General features: G+C 45.3%; 1 protein-coding gene and 1 pseudogene across 1 annotated transcript in view; one reads left to right on the top strand and one right to left on the bottom strand.

Moving 5' to 3' along the window:
• Positions 1–24,282, bottom strand: part of LOC147884597 (uncharacterized) — a 186,339-nt gene extending 162,057 nt beyond the window's left edge. The window contains exons 1-4 of the mRNA XM_087397594.1: positions 24,052–24,282; positions 23,838–23,874; positions 23,696–23,750; positions 23,477–23,622 (exon numbers count right to left, since the gene is read on the bottom strand). Coding sequence (XP_087253720.1) covers positions 23,477–23,622; positions 23,696–23,750; positions 23,838–23,874; positions 24,052–24,089 — 276 coding nt within the window. The 5' untranslated portion in view covers positions 24,090–24,282. The remainder of the gene's footprint in view (positions 1–23,476; positions 23,623–23,695; positions 23,751–23,837; positions 23,875–24,051) is intronic.
• LOC147884598 (uncharacterized) lies at positions 19,014–21,509 on the top strand (annotated as a pseudogene).
• Positions 24,283–25,748: the final 1,466 nt, after the last annotated feature.

Raw genomic sequence — 25,748 nt, 5'->3', positions numbered from 1 at the left:
GTCAGTAGCAGAGCTGATGGGCAGAACAGGTTGGAACAGAGGCGTGGATGTCTGGGCTGCCAGCAGTCAGGCGCCACCTCTGAGAAGCCATTGCAGGTCAGATCAGTCACTGGAGGCTGCTGCAGACGCTGGTACAGGTGGCGCAATGGTATGGACAGCAGGCGGCAGCTCTGGATCATGTTTGGACCATGCATAGGGGCTGGAAGAAGGATGGAACCAGTCAGAAAGAAGCAGACTGGTGCAAGACGTGGCCAGGAAGGACAGGAAAAGGAGCTGCAAGGAGCAGCCCATGGTCAGGTTTATAGGCCCGACCATGTTGGCTAACCACAGCAAGCACTACCTTAGAATTGGCTGTCCATTGGAGCAGCAAAAACGGGGCAGACATATGAGGCCCACTCAAGCTCTAGGAGAATACTGCAGGCCTAGTGTTTTGGAAGTGCCGAGGTAGGAGAACAGCCTTGTATGTAGCTGGTTCTACATCTCTCTTTCGAGCATTGTCTATTTACTTTCTGCACATCTATTGAAGTACACACTAAGGATACGAAGTTTGGATTTGAATATACATTGTGTGAGATCTTGGGCTCCATAACTCTATCTCTGCGTTATCTTCCGTTGTGCATTCCCCCTGTTGTGTTCTCTAACACTTGTCCTTGACATGCATTCTGTTACTCCATTTGCTCTCTATAATGCTAAAGAAACTTTCCAAAATTGGGGGAGAGCACCCTCTATGTGCATTTATTTCTATTGTGCAAACAACATGCTTCACCATCATGAGTGAACAGAATGTCAGCTGTGTATAGCACAACAAGGAAGATGCGTGAATCTTGCCTGAATGGTCACAAAACATGTGCACTATCCAACCAAAGGACTAGTCCATTTAGTTGGCACACCTCGGGGAAGACCTGTTAATCCCACTTACAACCCCCTTTTAGCCATTTTAAGGTCTCTTGAACTCTTATGCACACTCCTCTAGCTCTATCAATACCCCCTAGGCACCTATGCATATACATGTTTTCTTTATCCATTATAAATTGGACAACACAATAAATGTTCACCACACTAAGTGGTTTAGTGATCCCATCAAGAGCAGAACGTCTCCACCAAAAACCTTCAATAAGGTACGGCCATAAAATAGGCCATCTTGACTGTCAATCTATTTGTCCTAATAGTATAAATAATCTCAGCTAGTATAAGTAATTTCAAGCAATGGCTATAATCTAACAATTTACAATTGTCCTATGCTCCATCTAAGCCCTATCTAGTTTTAGGTACTAATCATGTCACAGCATTCCCATTCAGAATCTCTCAAGAACACATCATATTCAAAGACAATGTCCCGCACATTTCATACAGCGCTCCACACCGTAATTCAAACACCCAAACAAGCCCGGATCATTTCTGTTTCACCATCTTTTTCTTACAGTCACGCACTATATGTCCAACTTGATCACGCTGATAAAGTTTTCCTTCCTTGCTCTTCTAACCTGTCGCAAACACTCACAACAGCTCTAGGTTTAATTAGACTCATCAAAGCCTTGACTCGTTGGATATGTCGCTCAGACATTGCACCCAAAGTCCAACTTGGATAGTGGCCCAAAGCCACATGTCATCAAAGAATCAATCAAGCCACTACACAGGGCCATAGAAGCGAAACCCAATTACAGAGAATCCCTAGGCAGTGAGCTGGGATCTCTGGCAACAGGCGGGTTTTCTTTCAGCCCGTTTTGTTTTTGGCCACGATTGGCACCTTTCCAGTTTTGCCAATTTGTATGGTTGGATTTTAGGCATTAATAGAAGTTCCTTTTCTCTGGTTTTTTTTTTTTTAATAAATAAAAAGAAGCGACACCCAACTATCCTCCTTGCATCTCTATAGGGACCACTCAGCTGGTCTCAACCCCCGTGCACACTATTGCAAGAGCAGCATCTAAACCAGATCCAACCCACTAGGCCCCCCTTTTAAGGCATATTTAAGGAGCCTGTGCTGCCCCTATTCCCATCCAGTACCAGCCTCCTCTAGCCTCTGCTCCCGCCCTTTGCCGCACCAATCTAGCTCCAAACACAGTCGTACATAAGCCCCTATAGATTGCGATTGAAGGAGCATGTGCATGCAGCATACAGCAGGGTTTGGGACAAGCCTTTATATAGGCTACACACTCACACACTAGCACCTAGTGCATATGGGATAAGTCCCATGATGACACGTGGCACTCACACATGACTCACGCATAGACTAGTACTAGATCACCTAGTACTACACACCAACACTTCACACCAATACACTCTTTGGCTGTGATATCTCCAACACCCCCCTTCAGAGCCAAGAGTGTGAGACCCAACATGCAAAGAGTAGACCGATCCCCCCTCCACCGCAATACTACAAAGAGCAAGTCCAACTATCCAACACCTCCCATGCGATAGTGACTTCTTAGTTAGCTTGCGACCGGCAAGGGCAAACCATCACTCGTCACCCCCCCTTACTCTGAACTGGGCGATCAATACCATCAAACCCAAGTAAAAGACAATACATTCATTTTTGGGGGACAACCCACGGCAAAGTACCTCTTATTGACTCCGAAAACATTCACTTTAGAGGGACAACTCAAGGCTAAGAACCTTTATTGACTCAACACAAGCACACATAGCATAGGGGCCTAACCCTGGTCAAATAGATCCTCGCCGCGTCAAGAGAGAGGCTGTGAACCTTTGCAGTAGCTGCATGTATCTCCTCCGGGGGCTGTTCAGGTTCAGCTTGGCCTTCAGCCAGAAGATTGGCATGATGCTTCTCTTGTTCCTATGCAGCAATGGGCTTCAATGTGTCCTTTCCTCTTGCAAAGCCTACAAATAATGTTCTTGTTGGTCATCCATTTGCTTGTGGAAGCAAATGCATGATCAACAGGAGAGGCAAGAGCGGCTTTCTTATTGCCACTGTCCTTCTCAATGAGGAGTGCCACCATATCATCAAACGTGGTAGTGGCAAGACGAAGGACCTCAAGAGTGTGCTCAAAGCAAGAAATTCCATGCATACTCTCCATAAGGATGTGTTAGAAGGTCATTGCCCCACCTGTGAGCCCACAATTTGAGGGGACAAGGGGGCAGAAGACCATAGGGGGTAGGGGAAGAAGAAAAGGCAAAACACTTACCTGGCTTGGAACCCGTGCAGCATGAAGTTGAAGGCACGACATCCTAGGCGCCTCCTGGAGCAGCGTACGGGCAGCATTGGAGACTGCAGCAGCAGCCCATGTGCTGGGCACATGGGCACTTATATAGGCCTGGCCCAAGCCGGCCAGATCAGCCTGGAAAGGCCGACCCAACCTGGTCGGTTGGGGGCCCTGAAGGTCGGTGCCTAGATCAAGGGAGCCCACTCCTTGGTCGGCCACTATGAGGGGGCCCCAGCACATGGGCACTTATATAGGCCTGGCCCAAGCCGGCCAGATCAGCTTGGAAAGGCCGACCCAACCTGGTCGGTTGGGGGCTTTGAAGGTTAGTGCCTAGATCAGGGAGCTGACTCCCTAGTCGACCACTTTAAGGGGGCCTAGCCCCTCCTATAAAAAGCCACCATTCCCCCCTCATTCCTCATCACCTGCACATATAGCCTTGCACACACGCAAGCATGCAGCGGGAGAGGGAGAGGAAGAGGCTCAGCAATTGACAGCATCACGTAGCTATTTGTACACGCTCATCCTTGAGCTTTTATTTGCCCACTTTTGTGGAGAAATATATCTGAGTTTCTGTCCTATCTCTCTTTCCGTCTTTTTGAGTGTTGTATGAGCTAGATCGGGAGTGAGGTGTAGGTGATTCTATCCTCTGTTTCCAACATGGTATCAGAGCTAGGTTCACAGCTCTAGATTGGAGTACCTCAACTGTAGCGAGCTCTCTCTTAATCCCGTGCTTCTTGCATAATCCATTGAACTCGGTAGAAGTGAACTCTCCCCTCTCTGTCGGTGCGGAAGGCTTTGATTACCTCCCCGCTCTCCTTCTCTACGTGGGCCTTCCAGTATTAAAGCTTGAGATTTCTTGGCCAGGCAGAATACCCATGTCATGCGATTGAAATCATCCACTAATAAGAGAGAATACCGTGAACCTGCGAATGAATTTGTCGCAGATGTCGGCGTGAACCAACTCGAGCGGCTTCTTGGCTTGTGATGAGGCCTCATGTGGGAACTTGTCCCTGTGTTGCTTGCCTTCCACGCAAGCCCTGTAGACACGATCATTGCTTGCAATCGGTGGAAGTCCATCCACCATCTGTCTTCTGCATTTCGTAGAGAGTACCATAGTTGACGTGACCGAACCGCTCATGCCATAATCTAGATCTTCCATGGTCCCTGTACACCAACAGAGCGTTGAGCCGATATAGCCCATGCTCCTCGACACCTTGAGCCACCACTTGTCCGTTTGCCTTGGATTTGATAGTGACCTTACCGTTGTCGAATAAGACCGACATATTGTGCTTGTCCATCTGACTGACAGACAATAGGTTCTTGCACAAATTCGGTACATACAGTACATTGGAAATCAACTCCTCATTTCTTGCAGTCGTGGTGAACGGAATACTATCGACACCCTTCACAAGGCATCACCGGTTATCCCCAACAATTGGAATTGGGATGCGTACCTTCCATGGTTTTGAACCACTCCTTTTTGTTGGACATGTGCTTTGAAGCTCCACTATCCACATACCACCAACCTTCCTCTTCTTCACTGACTGCATAAGCGGAGTAGTACTCAGTGATGATGAAGAGAGCGCCGGTCGTGACGTTCGTCGATTCAGTCTTTGGCTCCTCCTTGGGCTTGGACTCCTCCTTCTTGAGGTCTGCCTTCTTCTTGCGGCACTCTTTAGCAGAATGACCAAGCTTCTCACAGTAGAAGCACTTCATCTGCCTTTTTTTCTCTGCATCCTCGGTCTTGCTTTTGTTCTTGGAGTCTTTGAACTTACCCTTGCCGGGCTTGTCCCTTGCCACTAGCGCCTTCTCGTCCGATTGAGTTAACAATTTTTCTTGAGCCTCTTCTTGCAATAGTAAAGACCCAAGCTCCTTGAAGGTGAGAGGCTTGGTCCTCTGTCTTGTAGTGACCGTAGTCACGAAACTCTTAAAACTTCGAGGTAGCTTGTGTAAAATCAACAGTGCCAGTTGACTTAAATCTACCTTTTGACCAACTACCGTGAGCTGGTCCCTTACCACCTTGACTTTTGTCAGATGGTCATGAACATTGTCTGCCTCAGTCATGTCCAGATTGTATAGTTGGTGTTGGAGCATCAAAATTCGAGATGTATTGTCAGTTTCATACAAATCCTTCAGGATAGCCCACGCCTCTATAGACGTCTTGGCTATCTCGATGTGCGGAAGAACAAAGTCCACTGTGGTCCCAATGATTAATGCTAAGGAGTGGGCATCTCTCTCTTCCCAATTCTCAAGCTCTTCACCATCCATTGGAATGACAATCTTCCCCTTGCTGTCTAGCAAGTCTTCCGGTTTTGCCTCCACCCCCGTTGTTAGCTTCCACAACTTATGAGCCACAAGATGGCTCCGGATTTTCATCTTCCAGATCGAGTAGTTCGACCCATCTAGCTTCCCTGACTCTCTGAAGTTCGGGATTGTGAATGAGAGGAATTTGAGGAGGAGGAAGGAAGAGAAGGGGCTGAACAGGCAATAGTAGAATCTTTGTCCTCCATCCTTGCTGTAATAAAACAGTAAACTGAATTTACAGTGGAGAACTTGACCATGCAGCAAACCTGAGTGTTGATTGGAGTCGCCTACTTCGCACATCTCAGTAGAATGGAGTTGCTGAGAGGAAGCACAAGACCATCACAGAGACAAGGTTGACCATGTTGCGAGGAAGGAATCTCTCGAAAGCCTACCAGGGTGAAGCCGTGAACACTGCCGTGAACATCCTCAATAGAACCAAGACCAAGGCTGTTGATGACAAGACTCCATACGAAGCTTATTATGGTAAGAAGCCCATCATATCTCATCTAAGGATTTTCGGTTCTAAAGCATTTGTGCATGTACATAAAGATGAGCAGACAAAGCTAGATCCCCATAGCCAGAGCTGTATCTTTGTGGGATACAACGAAGAGTCCAATGCCTATAGCCTATTCGACCCGGACAAGAAGAAGATCCTTATCAGCAGAGATGTGATCTTTAAAGAGATCATGCATCGTTATGGTTGAGGCTATCTTTTCATGATATGCCAGATGATAGATTGCCTCAAAGGCGACATCTGATAGCCACAGCCTGCAGAAGAGATTCTAGAACTTCCAGCATTACCCCACCCAAAGTCACCATCAAAGAGGTGGAGTCGACTGAAGACCCCGAGGAGGAGCATGCCATTCCAGAGCCAGCTCCCAAGTCAACTCCATCAAAAGCACCTCCATCTGAGAAGAAGCTACCGCAATGGTATTTGAAGACGTTAGTAGACTCACGGGGTCACAGACATTCCCGAGAGCAATTTCGGAGTGCGGCTGTCTCAAAGAAACATGAAGACTCCCTCCATGAACTACGCTTTGGTGGCTCAACTTGCACAGCCCCGTTCCTTCTAGGAAGCAAAGGATATACCAGAATGGCAGGAAGCCATGTAGGCAGAGCTGGATGCCATTTTGAAAAATGACACTTGGGATTTACTGCCCAAACCAACCAAGCGGAAGGTCATCGGGACTAAATGGGTGTACAAGCTTAAGTTCAAGTCAGATGGGAGCTTAGACAAGTACAAAGCAAGATTGGTGGTAAAAGGCTATGCACAGTTAAAAGGACTTGACTTCGACGAGACCTTCACCCCCACAAGGATGGTGACTATTCGGATAGTCATTGCCTTGGCTACTCATCAACGTTAGCCTATTTTTCAAATGGACGTCAAGCCTGCATTTTTGAATGCTAACCTAGAGGAGTGTTAGAATTATAGATATAATTCAGCAGTGACCAATGTAATTTAATAAGCTAGTTAGGGGCACTTTTCCCTCTTTAAGAGGTTTTTCCCCCTAACTGCAGTTAGTCCACTAACCATGGTTAGTGACTACTAAGGTTTTGTCACTAGGACAAAACCTTATCTCACTCCTTCAGTTGTATCTCTCTTACTCTCATCTATTTGCAACTAAGCTTTCAGCTCTCACTCTCTCTTGCTTCTTGCTCTCATTTTGCTCTCTCTCTCCCATTCTCACATTTGGTATCAGAGCAGATCGTGCTCTTGGACCTGCTCCCTGCTCCCGGACTCTAGCTCCCGCGAGCTCCCTTTGCTGGCCGTACCCTCTGTCTGCTGCTGTCACCACAATGTAAATATCCTAAGTCAAAGTACAGTTGACCATTTATTTGATCTTAATTAAAGAATGTTATATGTGTTAATTACGGTCAAAGAGTTATTTTTTAATGGTCAAAGGATTGACTACGGTCAAAGATACTTGACTCCAATCAAGTAAACCTGACTACGGTCAGAGAATGTTGACTTTGGTCAACAAGACTTGGCATGCGCCAAGAGGGTTAACCCCGGTTAACCAAGATGTGCCAACTCCGGTTGGAGAGACTTGGCTATAATTAAAGCGCCTTGACCTTTGGTCGAAGCTCTTTAATTATAATCAAGAGTGTTGACCTCGGTCAACCAGAGAAAATATATATATATATTTATTTATATATATATTTGTTTAGATGTGCACATGTGTTCAGTGGGGACGCCCACCGTGACTAGGATTAGTCCACAGTGTGTTATTTGCATGCAAAGCGCTAACAATTAATGGGTACCATGGTGGTGCGCTTTAATTAATTGTTGCAGGTACTAGGAAGGATTATTTTCCTAAGCGAGATGAGAGCCTGACAAGCACCTAGGAAGCGGTTCGTGTGACCGAGAGCCTGGAAGACTCCAGAATGGCCCTAAGTGGCTTGTAATAAGAGTTAGTCTAGATTGTAGACAAGTGGCATGTTGCCAATTTGAATGGGGTTTGAAGCCCTTGTAAAGAAGGATTTCTTTTCACGTAGGAGAGGAGAGACTTACGAGACAGCTTCCTGCTGAACTTTTGTAACAGTTTTTCTGAAAGTAATAAAGACCTTCGGGGGGGTCCAGCCCGACAATTTTGTCCTGGGCCCTAGTGTTTGTCCAGAGAGAGGGAGAGCTTTGGAGAAGGGAGAGCTGTGGACAGTTTTTAATTCAGTTTCGATTGTATATTTCCCACGATCAGTTCCGGTTGTATTGGTATCAGAGCCGAGGCTCAAAAACTTACTGAAGTTTTTGACGATTCAAAGTGTTGGAATAAAGAGGAGCAAGCGAGTGTTTATGCATACGGCGGCAAGTCTGGCTAAACATATTGCCCTACCGGAAGTGCAACTCCTTTTTTAGGCAAGAGCCCAAGCAGCGTCGTGTCTTGCTGGGTAATTATGTGATGGAATTCCCAAAGGAAGCTAAGGAGAGATTCCATGAGCCATCATGAACGGCAAAGGAAGGGCTCCTGTGAATGCAAAAAGACGAACAATGGAAATCGGGAAGGCAATCTTCTGCTGATGATCCCAAAGGCAAGCGCGGGGGTGTCAGCTGGTGAATGATGACGAAGAGCTACGCTGGTCGACAGAGGCTTTGTTCCTTGAGACGGGACCTGACGCGCCTTCACCAGAGAACAGCGCTAACACACCTCCACGCAGGTGTACGTTGACGGAACACTTCCCGCTGGAATTTTTGTCGACGGGTGTCACGGTGACTCCTGTTCTTCACGCGCGGCATCATGGTGCCTGCAGGGGTGCTGCGCTGATGCTGACGTGGAGCGCTGATGTCATCTCTGCTGACGTGGCAGATCTGACACGTGGCGCTGACGCGATGCTGACGTGGCGCAGGACATGTGGTGCAGGACACGTGGCAGAGGTCTTGCAAGATGCTGACGTGGCGCTGACGTGGCGCAGGACATGTGGTGCAGGACACGTGGCAGAGGTCTTGCAAGATGCTGACGTGGCAGCCAGCCTGGCAGACCCGTGGTTAAGTTAACCCGGGTACAGTTAAACGCTGGTTAAGTTAATCGCAGTCAGTTAACTCTGGTTAGCTGAACCAGTATCTAGCTAGTTCAACTCTGGTCCAGTTAATCTGGCCTAACCAGATCAGTTTGGTTGGTGTAACCAGAACCAGTTAGTCTGGTTAGACTAACTAGCAATCACTCCATCTGGTTACTGTTTTCACAAAAAAAAAAAAAAAAAAAAAAAAAGAGACAGTTGCAGAGACAGTTTTGGCTATCAATTTTCTCCTGCCTGTCAGGCTTTTACTGTCAGAAAAGTAGCAGAAAACCAGAGAAAAGCAGAGAAAACAGAGATTTGCAGAAAAAGGAGAATGCATGCCTTTGAGCAGTAAAAAGCGGGAAAAACAGATGCCTTTTGAAGCCATCTGCAGCAGCCAGAACAGGGCAACATAGTTGATGATGCTTTGGCAACTGTGTGGGTACATGCCTTGAACTGACAGCCAGTACTGGCATAGATTGTGAATGCAAAACACCTCTTGTTGAGGTACCTTTTCTGTTGGAAAAGCAAAGGTAGTGTGCATCAGTTACCCGCACTGTGTGAGAAATCTGCAGATCCCAGAATATGGATCAATCACCTATCCAGTGGGATTCTCAAGATAGGGATGTGCATCCAAGACAGAGGAATGTGCCACAAACTCAACAAGAATTTGAACAAATGGTACGCACTCGTATACAAGAGCTGGAAAATCTTAAAAGGGATCCCAGGGCTCAGCATTTGTTTCCAGCAGAGGCTATGCCTAATCCAGTATATGACGTGCCAATGCCAGAGGCACACTCCCGTGTACAGTCTGAGAGAGAGAGATCTCATAGATCTCATAGGAGACGGTCCCATAGTAAAAAGAGATCGAGGCATCGTCACCGATCTCCTAGTCCATCACCGTCTACCTCGAGTTCGACTTCTGTGTCTTCTTCTTTCTTATCAGATAAACCATCTAGGAAAAGAAGGAAACACGAGAAGTCTGGGAAGAGAAAGTCTTCCAAAGCGACCAGGGAATTTAAAGAGGGAGGAAAATCTGTCAAGTTTATGACCTACAATGGACAGTATGGTCATACAGACAAAGCATTGCAGTTTATCAGACAGTTTGATGCTGCATTTGGTACAGAGAAATTTTCAGAATCCTCCAAATTAAGAATGGTCAGCTTACACTTAACAGCAACGGCTAGTGCATGGTGGAGTGCACTGACTACAGATGGGTCAGCCCCAAGAAAGTGGAAGGGCTTCAAGAAAGCCTTCTACCAGCAGTTCATGCCTAAACAGTTCAGAGACCATGTTCTTCAAGACTGGGACAGCTTGCACATGGATGCAGGAGATACAGTGGATGGGTACAACCAAAAGTTCTGGGATGCTTATTTGCAGGTTGCACCGTTCAAAAAGATCTCCAAAGGTACCCAGATGAGAAAGTACAGAGCAGGTCTCACTCCAAGAATTCAGGCAGTAGTGAATGCTTTGGGGGCAAAGAATATTCAAGATCTTATGCATTCAGCCTCAGTAGCGAGTCTTGTACCGCTACAAGATCCATCTACAGTGCCATCCTTGCATGCAGGACGTGCTGATAAAAAGAAATCTGATTTTATAAAATCAGAAAAGAAAGAGTCCCCTAAGGCTGAAAAGAAAGGGTTTCAGCCTCAGAAGCCGAGGGGTACTCAGTTCTCAAAGACCTATAAAGGCAAATCTACTTTTACCCCTGAACAGATAGCGGAATTCCGTAGAGATGGGAAATGCTTCAGGTGCGGTAAAGAGGGGCATGTGGCTGCCCAGTGCCCAGAAAAGCCTTCATCATCGAAGGGAAAAGAGGCAGAGAAGCCACGAGGACCGCAAAAGCCAATGGCGGGGGGTATTCCTGATATACTGGGTCATGCTTTGAACCCAGAAGAACGAGAATTGCTGCTATCATGGGGCAAAGTTAGAGACCAGCAAGCGCTAATTTTATTTGATCCAGGGGCTACTGATAATTTCATATCAGAGGATCTAGCCCTGAGGCTGGGAATAAAGACGGAAGAGCTAGGCAGGGCTTTGGATGCCGATCAAATGTTTTGTGGGAATCCTGTGCCAGTTACTCCCTTGATAGGGAAGCTCCGTCTTCATATTCAGAGTTATGTGGATCAGGAAGACTTCTTCATTTCTCCACTGAAACATTATGATGTAGTTTTGGGGATGCCTTGGTTTCACCGCAAGACAGTGAAGTTGACTCTTCCTGAAAGAGTGCTGGAATTTGTACATAGGGGGAAAAATCAGCGTGTAATTGCCAGGAATAAAGGGGACACTATCCCCATTGTATCTGATGTTTCATGCAGTAAAGCAATAAAGTCTGCAATTTCTGCGTACATGGTTTTTGTAAAAGAAAAAGAGACTGATATGCATGCTGAAATGAATGATGCAGACAAAGATAAGTTTCAGTTTTTGGTAAATTTTAAAGATTGCTTTTCTGATGTTTTGCCAGGGGAGTTACCCCCAGAGAGACCAGAAGATCATCAGATAGAGTTAATGCCTGGTAGTGAGCCACCAAACAGACCCCCTTATAGAGTCAGTGCGACTCAGAGAGAGGAGATTATGGCTCAAGTACAGGACTTGCTGTCCAAAGGCTTGATTCAGCCCAGCTCGTCTCCTTTTTGTTCCCCTGTACTGTTAGTACAGAAGAAAGATGGTTCATTCCGTATGTGCGTTGATTATCGCGCACTGAACAAAATGACCATCAAGAATAGATTCCCTATTCCGCGTATTGATGATGTCTTGGATCAGTTAAATGGAGCTTCAGTTTTCAGCAGGATAGACTTGAAGAGTGGCTACCACCAAGTGAGGATACAGCCTCAGGATGTGCATAAGACAGCATTCCGCACAACATTCGGGTTGTATGAATACTTAGTGATGCCTTTTGGCTTGACAAATGCTCCAGCCACATTTAACAGAATGATGGATCGCATCTTCCGGAAGTACAGGCATTTTACTGGTACTTTCTTTGATGATATCTTAGTTTTTTCTAAGACAGATGAAGACCACAGAGAACATCTTGCTATAGTGTTTCAAGAGCTGAGAAATCATCAGCTCTATGCAAACAGCAAGAAAAGTGAGTTCTTCTTGGAAGAAATCCATTATCTGGGGCATATAATATCCAAGAATGGGATACAAATGGATCCAGCGAAGATCCGTGCCATTCAAGAATGGCCAGAGCTGAAAACTGTGCATGAAGTTCGAAGCTTTTTAGGCTTGTGTTCTTACTACAGAAGATTTATCAGACATTTTGCTGATATCGCAGCTCCATTACATGACCTCACTAAGAAAAATGCAGCTTTCACATGGGGATTATCACAGAAGAAAGCATTCAATACACTCAAGGAAAAGTTGACTACAGAGCCTATTCTGGTAGTTCCGGATCTGTATCAGTCTTTTGATGTGGATTGTGATGCTTGTGGAGAATGTGTTGGGGCTGCATTGCATCAGAATGGCCATGTAGTAGCCTATGAAAGCAGACGACTTCGGGATGCGGAAAGATATTTAGGAATCTATGAGAAAGAGTTATTGGCTGTAATTCATGCTATCCATACATGGAAACACTATCTTTTGGGTGCAGATTTTACTGTCAAAACAGATCACCAAAGTCTGAAATACTTTTTGACTCAGACCAAGCTTTCAGAGAAGCATATGAAATGGGCAAACATGCTGTCAATGTATCATTTTCAGATTGTCCATACTCCAGGAATTCGGAACAGAGTGGCAGATGCCTTGTCCCGAAGACCCCAGGTCAATAATGTAACTATTGCTTATCATCAGGACCTGGAAGGCATGAGGGAACAATATGTTCATGATTCTGATTTTGGTGAAATTTTACAGCAGATGCAAGAAGGGCAATCCACCAGTCACTATTCCCTGAAAGATGGGTATTTAATGAAAGATGATTGCCTATGCATCACCCAGGAGATGAGGAAAAAGATTTTGGGGGAATGCCATGCACCTCCCTATGCTGGACATAGAGGAATTACAGCAACAACTCTAGCACTAGAGAGGTATTTCTTTTGGCCAGGAATGCGGAAAGATATACATCAGTTTGTTACTGAATGCCTTACGTGTCAGAAAATGAAGTATGATAGACAGAAGGCACCTGGCCTACTTATGCCTCTTCCCGTGCCTCAGGCACCATGGGAAAATATTACAATGGACTTTATTTTTGATTTGCCAAGATCAAAGTCAGGGAATGACGGGATTTGGACTATCATAGACAGATTCAGCAAGCAAGCTCATTTCCTTCCGGTTCGCAAAACCATAAAGGCAGATCATATGGCTAAGTTGTTTATGGCACAGATCTTTAAACATCATGGTATGCCTAAGTCCATTGTTAGTGATCGAGATCCCAGAATGACCAGTCTATTCTGGAGAGCTTTATTTGATAACATGGGGACGAATCTGAATTTTCCTTCTTTTTTCCATCCCCAGACAGATGGTCAAAGTGAAGTAGCAAATTCTACCATTTTGGATATGCTGAAATGCTACGTGGGTGACCAAAGTTCAGACTGGGAAAAGTACCTACCGTTAGTAGAGTTTGCTTACAATAATACAGTACATAGCTCTACAGGGAAAGCCCCTTTTGAAGTCATATATGGGAAGGTGATTTTGCCACCTATATTGAGGACTAAAGATGAAATATTTGCCGCTGATCAGTTTGTAAGAGACCTCCAGACAGCTTACAGCCAAGTCCGGACAGCAATTGAAAGGTCTCAAGAGAAACATAAAAGGGCTGCAGATAAACATAGGAGACAGTTGGATCTCAAGGAAGGGGACTGGGTACTTTTAAAGTTTGAAAAAGCTAGGCTCCGCAAGTTTAAAGGCAAACAGAAAGTGTATGCAAAGTTATCTCCCAGATACTATGGCCCTTTCAGGGTTACAGAAAGAATAAATGAGGTTGCATACAGATTAGCATTGCCAGAGCATTGGAGGATTCACAATGCATTTCATGTGAGTCTTCTCAAGAAATTTCAAGGACCAGAGCCTACAGAACCAGTATCAGAGGATCCACCAGAAGTGGATGAGCTGGAGGAAGTCCTTCAGCCAGAGCAAATTGTGTACCATACTGTACGTAAAGGCCCTCAGGGTAAGGAATTTTACAGGTATCTTGTAAAATTCAAGAATTATACGGCATTAGATGCCAAGTGGATGGACGAAGACATGTTATCCGATCATCCACAGCTTTTGGATGTTTACAAGGAAGCTTTTCAGTTGAGGTCAACTGAATAGAAGCCGAGGGGATGTCACCACAATGTAAATATCCTAAGTCAAAGTACAGTTGACCATTTATTTGATCTTAATTAAAGAATGTTATATGTGTTAATTACGGTCAAAGAGTTATTTTTTAATGGTCAAAGGATTGACTACGGTCAAAGATACTTGACTCCAATCAAGTAAACCTGACTACGGTCAGAGAATGTTGACTTTGGTCAACAAGACTTGGCATGCGCCAAGAGGGTTAACCCCGGTTAACCAAGATGTGCCAACTCCGGTTGGAGAGACTTGGCTATAATTAAAGCGCCTTGACCTTTGGTCGAAGCTCTTTAATTATAATCAAGAGTGTTGACCTCGGTCAACCAGAGAAAATATATATATATATTTATTTATATATATATTTGTTTAGATGTGCACATGTGTTCAGTGGGGACGCCCACCGTGACTAGGATTAGTCCACAGTGTGTTATTTGCATGCAAAGCGCTAACAATTAATGGGTACCATGGTGGTGCGCTTTAATTAATTGTTGCAGGTACTAGGAAGGATTATTTTCCTAAGCGAGATGAGAGCCTGACAAGCACCTAGGAAGCGGTTCGTGTGACCGAGAGCCTGGAAGACTCCAGAATGGCCCTAAGTGGCTTGTAATAAGAGTTAGTCTAGATTGTAGACAAGTGGCATGTTGCCAATTTGAATGGGGTTTGAAGCCCTTGTAAAGAAGGATTTCTTTTCACGTAGGAGAGGAGAGACTTACGAGACAGCTTCCTGCTGAACTTTTGTAACAGTTTTTCTGAAAGTAATAAAGACCTTCGGGGGGGTCCAGCCCGACAATTTTGTCCTGGGCCCTAGTGTTTGTCCAGAGAGAGGGAGAGCTTTGGAGAAGGGAGAGCTGTGGACAGTTTTTAATTCAGTTTCGATTGTATATTTCCCACGATCAGTTCCGGTTGTAGCTGCAGTCTCGTCATCCCGTACAGTGTTGTACTACAGTTAGTGTGCCGTACATTCCGTACAGGTCCGTATGGCCCTGCTACTCCAGTCCGTACTCTACTGCATCTCGCCCGTACAAACCTGCATTCGACCGTACAGATCCGCTCGAGCTCCACGATCTGCAGATCCGTACTGCGCCGTACTGTTTCTGCCATCCGTACATTTTCGTACGATTTCGCTCAGTCCGGCTCGGTCCGTACTGCAGATCTGCCGTACCTGCTCGTACATGCTGCTTCCGTACTGCACGACCGTACTTCTCAACCCGTACTGCATTTCGACGATACTGCCGTACAGTCCACTCCGTTCGTACTGTGTTGTACCTGCTCGTCTGTACATCCGTACCTGCAAGTTCCGTACTGCACACCTGCATCAGCCGCCGCACTGTATTTCATACAACCGTACTGCAGGTGTACGGATTCCGTACAGGATTCATTGAGCAGGCATTCTTGCAACTCTTTTGCTATTCTTTGCAGATCTGGTGCTTGTTGTGCTATTTTCGCAGTCATTTGCAGACATTTGGGATATTTTCGGGTTTGTAATTGCTTCTGAAGCAGACATTGCTGGCATATTCAGAGTTTCAAGCTCAAAATTCGGGGCTTTCAGTTTTGCAATACAATTTCTTGTAGAAATTTGAGGATTTTGTGATTACACTGCAATTTTGCATTGAAATTTGGAGCTTTTGCAGACAGAGCGCAATTCTTGCAACATTTGGGGCTTTTGTTCAATTTGCCCCTTTCTAGTTGCAATTTTAGGTCTATTTTGGGGGCTTTTGTGTTGGAGAAGCAATTTTAGAGATTTCACACTGCCTTTCTTGAAGTGTTTTGCAGCACTTTTGGCAGATTCTGGAGAATTTTTTATGCTTGGACAGATTTCTGACAGTGCAAGTGCAGAAATCTGAGTTGCATTTACAGCCAGTGCTTGGCTGTGTTTTTTGGGAGTTGTGCATTTCATTCCCAGTAAGGGAATTCAGTTTTGTATCTGCTAAAATCTCTTTCTCAGATATGGCCCAGCAAAATCAGAATGATTTCCCGTTCGGTGGTCTTTCACAGGAAGACAAGTTGGATGGTACCAACTACTCCCTATGGAGTTTTATGGTACGCAATATTCTGATTTCTCGCAATTTATGGGATTATGTGAATGGGGATGAGATCCAACCAGCAGGTATGGCACATAATACCCCTCCCCAGCAAGGAGGTGGAAGAGGTCGTGCACAAGGTGCAGTTGCAGGACAGGTGGTTGGTGCAGCTGTAGCCACCACTCCATAACAAAAGAGATGGGATTCACGGGATGCCTTAGCGTTGTCATGCATCTCTCTTTCAGTGAAAAGATTTATCATTCCGCATATCCGGTTGTGTAAGACCTCGAAGGCAGCGTGGGATATCTTAGAAAGCATGTATGCAGCCCGGAGTGATGCAAGGGTATCTTTCTTGAAAAGAGAGTTAAGTAATACACATATGGAAGAGGGTGACTCCATGTCAGTCCACCTCACAAAGCTACAGGATCTCAGAGAGCAATTATTGAACATTGATGACATCAGTAAATCAGCCTTCCAATGGGTCAGGACAGCCTTCACAAAAGGCTAAGAATGATGCAAGTAAGCCCAAGAAGAAGGGTTTTTATCATTATTGCAAAAAGCCAGGTCATCACATTGCAGAATGCAAGAAAAGGCTTACAAAAGAGAAGAAAAACAGCTCCGGTATGGCTGTTTCAGATTCAGCTCCTCATGCATCTGACAGTGGGGATGCTGCAGCCAACTTTGTTGGACAGGATTATGCCTTTTTATCTTGCATTTCAGATTCTAGGCTGGCTGCTCCATATGCTCGGGATAGTACAGCCACTTGTAATGATGATACATATGCCTTTTTGACTTGCAGTTATGATCCTTCCACGGATGCATCAGCTTTCAGTGTCAATGAAACACTGAATACTTGGTATTTTGACAGCGGTGCCTCCAAGCATATCACTTCTAGGAAGTCTCTCTTCACTTCCTCGCATCCACCTCCCGTTGGTAAGAAAGTCACTTGTGCCAACAACTCGTCATATTCAGTACGTGGTACAGGAGAAGTTGAGCTTACCGCCATTGATGGCTCAGTTTTCAGACTTTCAGATGTCTTGTATGTGCCTGGTATCACCAAGAATCTCCTTTCAGTGTCCACTCTTAACAGGGCTGGATTTCAGGTCATCTTTGAGGATGACAATTGTGCTGTCCGAGACAGAGAAAATGATTATGCCTTGAGATTAACTGGTACTCTGCTGCATGAGCTTTTTCAGCTTGATCTTTTTGAGAAAAGAGCAGCCCATGCTCTTGCAGTTTCTACTCCTACTGCTGCCATGCAGAATGCAGAGTTATGGCATGCCAGATATGGCCACATGCATTACAACAGCTTGATGACACTTCAGAAGCACTCTATGGTTGATGCATTGCCACCTCTTGAGATACCTCCTCCACATGCCTCTAAAGAGTGCATTTTAGGCAAGATGCACAGATTCCCCTTCAAAAAGGATGGTTCAGTTAAAGCTGTCCGAAAATTACAGCTTATACACAGTGATGTCTGTGGTCCCATGAGGACTCCATCATTGGGTGGTCATCTCTACTTTGTTACTTTTATTGATGATTACTCCAATTTCACTTGGGTCTTTGGGCTGAAGCGCAAATCAGAAGTGTTCATGGTGTTTAAACACTTTTCAGCCATGGTTGAAAATGAATCTGGACTCAAGATACAGACATTGCGCACAGATAGAGGTGGGGAATACTTGTCTGCAGATTTTGATGCTTTTCTGAAAGGCAAGGGTATTGTGCATCAGCTCACAATGAGGCTGACCCCTCAGCAAAATGGCAAAGCTGAGAGGAAAAATAGAACTCTTATGAAGATGGACAGATGTATGCTGAAAAGCAAACACATGCCTCACAAATTCTGGCTTGAAGGTCTAATGTGTGCGAACTACATCTTAAATCGGTCTCCCACTAAGGCTTTGAAAACAAAAACTCCCTATGAAGTCTGGAATGGAAGAAAGTCTTCAGTGGATCATTTCCGTGTCTTTGGATGCCTTGCATATGCTCATGTGCCGGTTGAATTTCGGCAGAGATGTTCGTATGCGCGCACATGCGGGTGGTTTGAGAGATTGGGTTTTCATATAGACAGGCTGCCATCCTTCAGTACAGCATTGATGCTCCATTTGTCCCATTCCAGGGCAAATCATCCAAGAGGATCTCCTACAGCTACACACATTCAAGACCTGGCTAGCACAGGCAGAGCTCCCTGTGAAGCTCAGTTTCTAACGAGACCACTGCTTGCACATTTCAGCAAAGGGTCTCATCATCCCGCCGGGGTACACCCAGATTCACCTACCACATTATATCCCCTATGTTCGCCCGCTCTCGATATGGAGTCGCTGCGATGACACACCTAACAGTCAAGGGCAATCCTGAATATCCCTTGTGGAACGTCTAGGGAACGTTCCCTAAGCCGTTCCCTTCATGCAGGTAACGATTTGGGGCAAATTATCTAATCCTAATCTAATCGGCACAATTCACCGCTCTGTGTTCCCCGCTTGCAGTCGACCTCCATGCTCTGCACGTTCGCTGCTTGCAAGCTTGCTTCGACCTGCAAGGTTGCATGCAACGCCTAGCCTATGCCTAGCAGCTTGCTAACGCTATAGCCTATCAAGCTACGCTAGCCTACGCTACCATCGCGCAGCCTACGCACAGCTAGCCACGCTATAGCCTATGCACAGCTAGCCTATTGTGCAATGTACATGGACTTCAATTTGTTGCTTTAATAGTGAACTATGAGAGCAGCAAACAAGTTACAACAATCACCTTTGAAGTTTGAATTTTCATGGCTCCTCCACGCCCTGATGCCCAATCCCCATGGTGGAAGGAAGTGGACTTTCTAAATCCCGAGGAGTTGCTTGCAGGAGGTTCACGAAAATGGACATGCCGCTATTGTGGCCAGCCAAAGACTGGCAGTTCAATGAGAGTGAAAGCTCACTTGTTAGAAGAGCAGAACAAAGGCATTAGCATATGTCCTTTAGTGCCAGAAAATGTTCTTTTACGCTTAAAAGCATTGGCAAATGCATCTAAGCATGGTGCTCGAGCTTTTATGCCTATTGGAAGTGCAGTGTCTACAAGTATTCCAGTCTCACCAATGCCTTCCATTTCAGTTGCTACTTCCAGTCTTGGGAAGGGCAAGAAACAAGTTTCCTTAGCTGCCACTTGGCACCCTGGGAGGAAGGCAGAGGTAGATGATGCAATGGGGCGTTTTTTTTATAGTGGTGACATTGTCTTGAATCAAGCCCGCAATCCTTATTTTGTGGATATGGTGAGGGCTATTGCAGCTTTTGGTCCCTCTTACACACCGCCATCTTATGAAGCCTTGAGAACCAAGATTTTAGAAGGAGAGAAGCACATCATAGAGCAGGCTTTGAAGCTTGTTAAAGAGGAATGGAAGACATTTGGTGCTACCTTGATGGGTGATGGATGGAGTGATACACGTAGTCGATCTATTCAGGGCATAGTTGCATATTGCAGGGGTAAGTCATGCTTCTTGAAGTCCATTGATAACTCAGAGGGCAGAAAGACAGCAGAGAGGTTGGCTGATTTGTGGAGTGAATCTATTAATGAAGTGGGGGCTGATTATGTCATTCAATTCATAGCAGATGGGGAGAATTCCAACAGGGCAGCAGGTCGCATTTTGGAGGCACGTTATCCTAAGCTCACTTTTAGTGCTTGCATGGCACATTGCTTGAATAACTTGCTGAAGGACATAGGGAAGCTTGCTTGGGTTCATCCAATAATTGATTTTGGATATTATTGGTTTTATCACACGACACCACTACATTCTTGCAGTGTATCGTAAGCTTGCCTCCAAAGACCTCTTGAAGTATTCAGAGACACGTTTTGCATACAACTTCATCATGTTGGAGCGTCTTCTAGAGGTTAAAAATGCTCTAAGGCAACTTGTTGTGTGTAATGAATGGGAGGAGTGGAAGGAAACAGAGAGTGCAAATGCCTTGGAATGCAAGTCTTTATGCTTATCTGATGCCTATTGGGAGGATGTCAATCATATGGTGAAAATAGTGAAGCCCATCATCCTTTTGATGAGGCTTATGGATAGTGATGAGCCATGCATTGGCAAAGTTTATGAGGGGTTGGACAAAATGATTGAAAATGTGAAGGAGGTGGTGACTAATCCTGACAGGAAGCAAGAATTAGTAGACTTGGCAGTGGAGCGGTGGAACTCCTATCATTCACCCTTGCATGCTGCAGCTTATGTGTTGGATCCAGAATTTCAAGGTAACAAGCAAGAGTTGGATAAGGAGGTGACGCGAGGATGGGAGAAGATACTGAAGCAAATGGTACCAGATGCACAAGAACGAAGGCAAGTAAAGGATGAGTTGGCTTTTTATAGGAAGAAATATAGAATGTGTGGCTCTGAGGATGCACAAAGGGACAGGTATATTGTGGGATCTGCTCTATGGTGGGAGGATTATGGGGCTGATACACCTTTGTTGCACAACTTGGCTATCCGCATTTTGAGTCAAGGAGCAAGTTCCTCTCCTTGTGAGTGCTTGTGGAGTAGCTTTGGGCACATTGCATCAAAGAAGAGGAACAGACTTGGGACACAAAAGGCAAGTGACCTTGTGTTTGTGCATGCAAACTAACGTTTGCTTCAGAAGATGAATGCTGGGTACAGCCATGAGGAATTCATTGGATGGCAGGAGAAGAATGGTAAGGCAACAGGCCAGCAAATTGTTCCTGTGGTGGGTGCATCCATGGATGATGTTGGAGATGACCAAGAAGATGGAGATCATCCAGATGATGGAGATGATGAAGAGGAGGAAGAGGGCAGCAACCACAATGCTGTAGATTTAGATTGATCATTGATGTTGACAATGTTGAGTGGATCATGCATGTAGCAACTAGTTTTTTAAGTTCTAGGAGCCTCAGTAGTAGGAGGTGTCACTCTCCTTTTCTTGTATCCAAATTCAAGATTCCAAGACTCAAGATAATCTCATATGTTTGTGCCTTGTCTCTGATGGACTTTGCTTTTGTATGCCATTGGCAAGCTAGAATGATTAATCTAGATTCTATTATCAATGATTATTCGTGAACTATGTCCTAAGTCTTGAGTCCTTAAGGCTTACTCCAAATTTCAAGAGCAATTGCAATGTTTTGAGTTTTGGATTCTAAGTTTAAGCTTTCTAATGTATAGAGCAGTATGTTTGTTTATGGGTATGGTGACGTGGCGTTCCCTTCCCATTCACGTTCCCTAGGATTTGGGCCTTCCCGTTCCGCAGGGGATCGACGTTCCGTTGCCGTTCACATTCCCTAGTAACTATGGCCTTGAATAATCCTCCTCATCAGTCCGATCATCCTAATGCCCAACAACATGCTGGGACTCCTCTCTTGCCCCTGGTCATCATCATAAGACTGAGACATCCGCTCTTCCTCTTCCTCTACAGTAAGACTCAGAGATCTCTCCCTGTGAGACATATTTACTGAATAGTACGCTATCTTCTTCACCTAGTTTGCTAGAATTGCACCAAGCCAACCACAAGCTCCCCTCTTAAAGAAGTTAGGTGGATCCTGGCAATGGAACCACTAAAACCAGCCTCAACAATGTAGGATCCACTTAATTACAGCATACACAGTAAATTGACAAACAAATATGCACCACAGATCAAATCATAGGGGAGCTAGAGCGCTCCTACTCAGAAACAAGGACACCGATTGGCCCCAAACGTTGGCACCCCTTGTAGTATTTATTTAACATTCATTTGAAGCCAAGCGGCTGATTACAAAGGTCTCTGGGAAGCTGCACCACATGTAAACCAACGCCCGCAGACTCCCCGTCCAGCCCACCATGTAATTCCCTGCTCAACTCCAAACAGTGAAATGGCATCCAATTACTAGACAATCCCATATCCTCAACCAACCAAAGCGTCCAACAAAGACCCCAATAGCATCCACTGTCCGTGCCACGCCTGCAATTGCACAACCAAGTGCCCAACCAGCCAGACACGGCTGAACAACTGCAAGACAAAACCTTCAACATCCAAACTCTGGTGCAATCAATAAACAAAGCACTTCCAAATAGGTTGCCTCAATCTATAGCCTCTCCAGCCACTGCCCAATAGCATAAATCAATCTTTCTTCACGAGGAAAGAATCCCAAACGCAATAACTAGCCAGCAACCAATCAGGGAACGGCAAAAGCAGGCAAAAAGCAAGCCTTCTTCTACCCAGTATCCACCGAAGAAAGGTCACCGAGGCTGGAAAACCCTAGATCCCGTAGAAAAAAGCTGATTCTGCCCTGGCACAGCCCCAAGAGCAGCTTAGAAGTGAACACCCACGCTTGGAAAGTTACCAAAATCAGCAGCAACACCCGGAAGGCTCCAGAAATCAAATTGCAAGTTTCCTTGCAGAGCCTGGACAGCTGGAAGCAAAATCGCAATCTTCTGTAGCAACCTGGACAGGCTGAAAACACCTGGAACAGCCATGGAACTGAACGCAATCACCTGGCAAAGCCTGGAAGATTTGTAGATGAAATCGCAATCTAGAAGAGACACCCTGGCTGAAATCACAATCTGCAACAACAGGCTCCTGGATCAGGTGGGATTTCCTCTGGCAAGCCTTGGATGCACTGGAACTGGCCTTGGTTGATGGAGATTTTCCCTGGCAGGCTCTGGAAGCTCCTGGCAAATGACAATTTTGCTCTAGCAGCACCTGGCAGGCTCTGGCAGCTCACAATTCAACCCCACTGTGTGAACTCTTGGGCTATTCTATCAGTCTTCCGCTGTGTGTCTACCCTTGGTTGTGATTTCTAACAGTATGGCTTGATCCAAGTGTGGCTTCTAGTCTGGCTTGATTCTTTGGTTTGATGCTAGCATGGCTTAAAATGGGTTAGCCTTTGGATTTGCCATGGTTGTTCCGTCAAGAGGGCAGGGCTTTCTCCCGTGTTGCTCTATTCAAAAGATGAGGACGTTGGGAATGCTTTGGATTTGCCATTTAGGTAGTAGATGTATTTATTCCTTTTTGAAAGAGAAACAAGAGCGCATGAATGCTCATCGAATTGGGAGCAAGAATTATATGAGAATGAGAGATGCCAGAAGGTTTGGTGAAAGAATCCGGCTAAAATGAAAATGAGAGAAGAAAGGGCGAAAATAAAATTTTAACAAAAACAATAGGCCCGTGGACGCTAAGGCCGCTGAAATATTCGTGTTCAACCGTGTGATAAAGGTTTTACGTGTGAGACTCGCTATTATTTGCACCTCTAGCAGTTGGGCTTATAAAGGCGCACCTTAACAGAAGCTTCGAATTTTGTCTCATCATCTGGAATTTGAGCTGCATTCAGCGTCGCTGATGCTTCTGGAAGTTTGGCAGCATTATTATCGGAAGAGAGCACAGGATCCGCCTCCGTTGCCAATTTCGATTCAACTTGGCTGCCTGCATCCAAGTTAGTAACCTGCCCAAGTGTATTAAAGGAAAGGTTGGAAGCGCCCCGAACTCAAAAAGGTACCTTCCTCAGACGACACGCCAGACGCAAAGCTTCGGACCACGATTTGCAGCTTCCCCTGCAGTAATTAGTCCCACCTTCAGACCCTCAAATCGCTTTATCTGATTCCTCAGCCAACAAAAAATGCTGAAGTGTGGGAGCAAACCTGCGCCAGCTCAACTTGTGCCCGTCGTTGTAGACGGCTGGACAGCAAAAGAGGAAGGTGAGAAACAGTTCCTCCCAAATGCGACTAGAGATCAAAAAAGCAAGCATGCATCCGGGGAGTTTGAGATCGAAAGCGAAGAGGCGATGTGCTACAATGGGAGGCAAGCTTGGGATGGAGGTGAAGGAAGTGGATGGAGGAGAAGAGATGGGCATACCAAGTGTAGCTTAGGCGTGTGAGAGCACGCATTGCCATAGCCGAGGGAGCAGCAGCAGAGGTTTTTGTCACACGTATAAGTAGACACAAAATCAACGTTCCGGGGTGGCGATCTCATCACTCACTGTGTTAGCTAAACCCCTAAACCAAGCGATTTCTCTCTGGAAGTACATTCCACTTCGAGAATTGCAATTCTCTCACCACTTTTACTCGATAACTTTAGAATTCTCTCACCTTCACTCCATAACATTTTTCTCAACAAATCACAAAATTTTCCCTCTCAAATTTTGGAACCCTTTTGTTGGCCTGTGTGGGAAGGGTATAGGAAAGATTCTTCTCCTTCCAAAGGTAAAATATTTTTTTTATGCTTGCCCATGTGGAAATATTTGATTGGCTTCTGCATGCATAAGTTAGTTGAGGTTTTATTGAAGGATTAAGGTTTTGACAGAGAAGATTGTAGAGGTAGCATTTCTTTATGGCGCTCTGTTGTCACTTACGTTTGTGGTGAATGGAGGAGACTTGAATGGCGTGCCTCGGACCTTATTGAACATCCCTTTTGTGCTTTCGTAGTTACATGGCAGGCCTCCTGAATGATAGATATCATTCACCTTGTTTACATTTTTCTCAATAAATCACAAAACTTCGGGTTCTACATTTTTGAACTTTTTTTCTTTGAAAAATATAACTAAATTATTTGAGATTTACACATCTTGCAAAATTGAGAAAATCGTTTTAGAGGTGAAAAGGAAAATGTTGGAGGTTCATTGTATCTAGTTTAAAGATTTCCTGCACTGCTTTCAAAAGCATTTGGATCTTTGGACTTTGCTTGCAATTCCCCATGTAAGAACCCACCTACCATTATTTCAAAAGCAATAACCTTCTAGAGATGGGAGCTTACTTTAGGGGTGGGTTCGGGCACGCCTGGGAGCAGGAGAACTAGAGTCCAATGCCAAAAAGGTAAAAAACTGGTTCAAGTCGAGAGTTGGTGAGAGAATTCCACCCGCCATGGAGACTCTCCTTTGTAATAGAGAACCAAAGAGAGTTTGATTCCCACTGCAGCTTGCGAGTAATTTGCCACCCCTCGTGATTGGGATTTTGAGAGCATGGGGACCTTATTTTAGCATGGATACACACCGCTAAGATCTACCCAAACCCCACCCAGCTTGTGGGTAGTCAAGAATTTTGTGACCTATAAGCATTATACATCAAGTGCAACAGCGCTTCACCATACAGTAAGTTCGTCTCAAAAGTCGAAACAATGCCAATGGTTGAGCTCCCAACCTTGGGCAACCAAGCCTCCCTGATGCTGTCACAATGGCATGTTAGGAATTCAATACAAGTTGCTTGCCTTGCATGTAAAGCCTGCGCCCAAGCTAACCTACCCAATATCATTTTTGGCTACCCATACTTGGGCATGGGATGGTGGGTTGCGTGTAAAGGCCCTCAAAGACTTTCAAAATTAAGCAACCAACAAGCTTAGTTACCTTAGCCATGAATGTGTGCCTGCTAAATCTAGCTTGACTATTGCCAAGGCAAGGTTGCTGCTGCTAGGCAACTTTAACAAAAAGGGGATCCTTTGAAGTGGCAAAAGCATAATCTTTGCAGCTAGCCTTTACAAAAACTATTGTCTCTACTGAAACTCCAACTAGCTCTACATACTTGCATGGGAATGTGTTCTCAAACTAGCTTTGAGTATTT

This window comes from Dipteris shenzhenensis, chromosome 26 (assembly GCF_047967505.1).
Source record: "Dipteris shenzhenensis isolate YYH24624 ecotype China chromosome 26, Dip_SZ_1.0, whole genome shotgun sequence".
NCBI classification, from domain to species: Eukaryota; Viridiplantae; Streptophyta; class Polypodiopsida; order Gleicheniales; family Dipteridaceae; genus Dipteris; species Dipteris shenzhenensis.
Note: the sequence above shows the minus strand (reverse complement) of the source record. Positions and strands in the feature narration are given on the sequence as shown.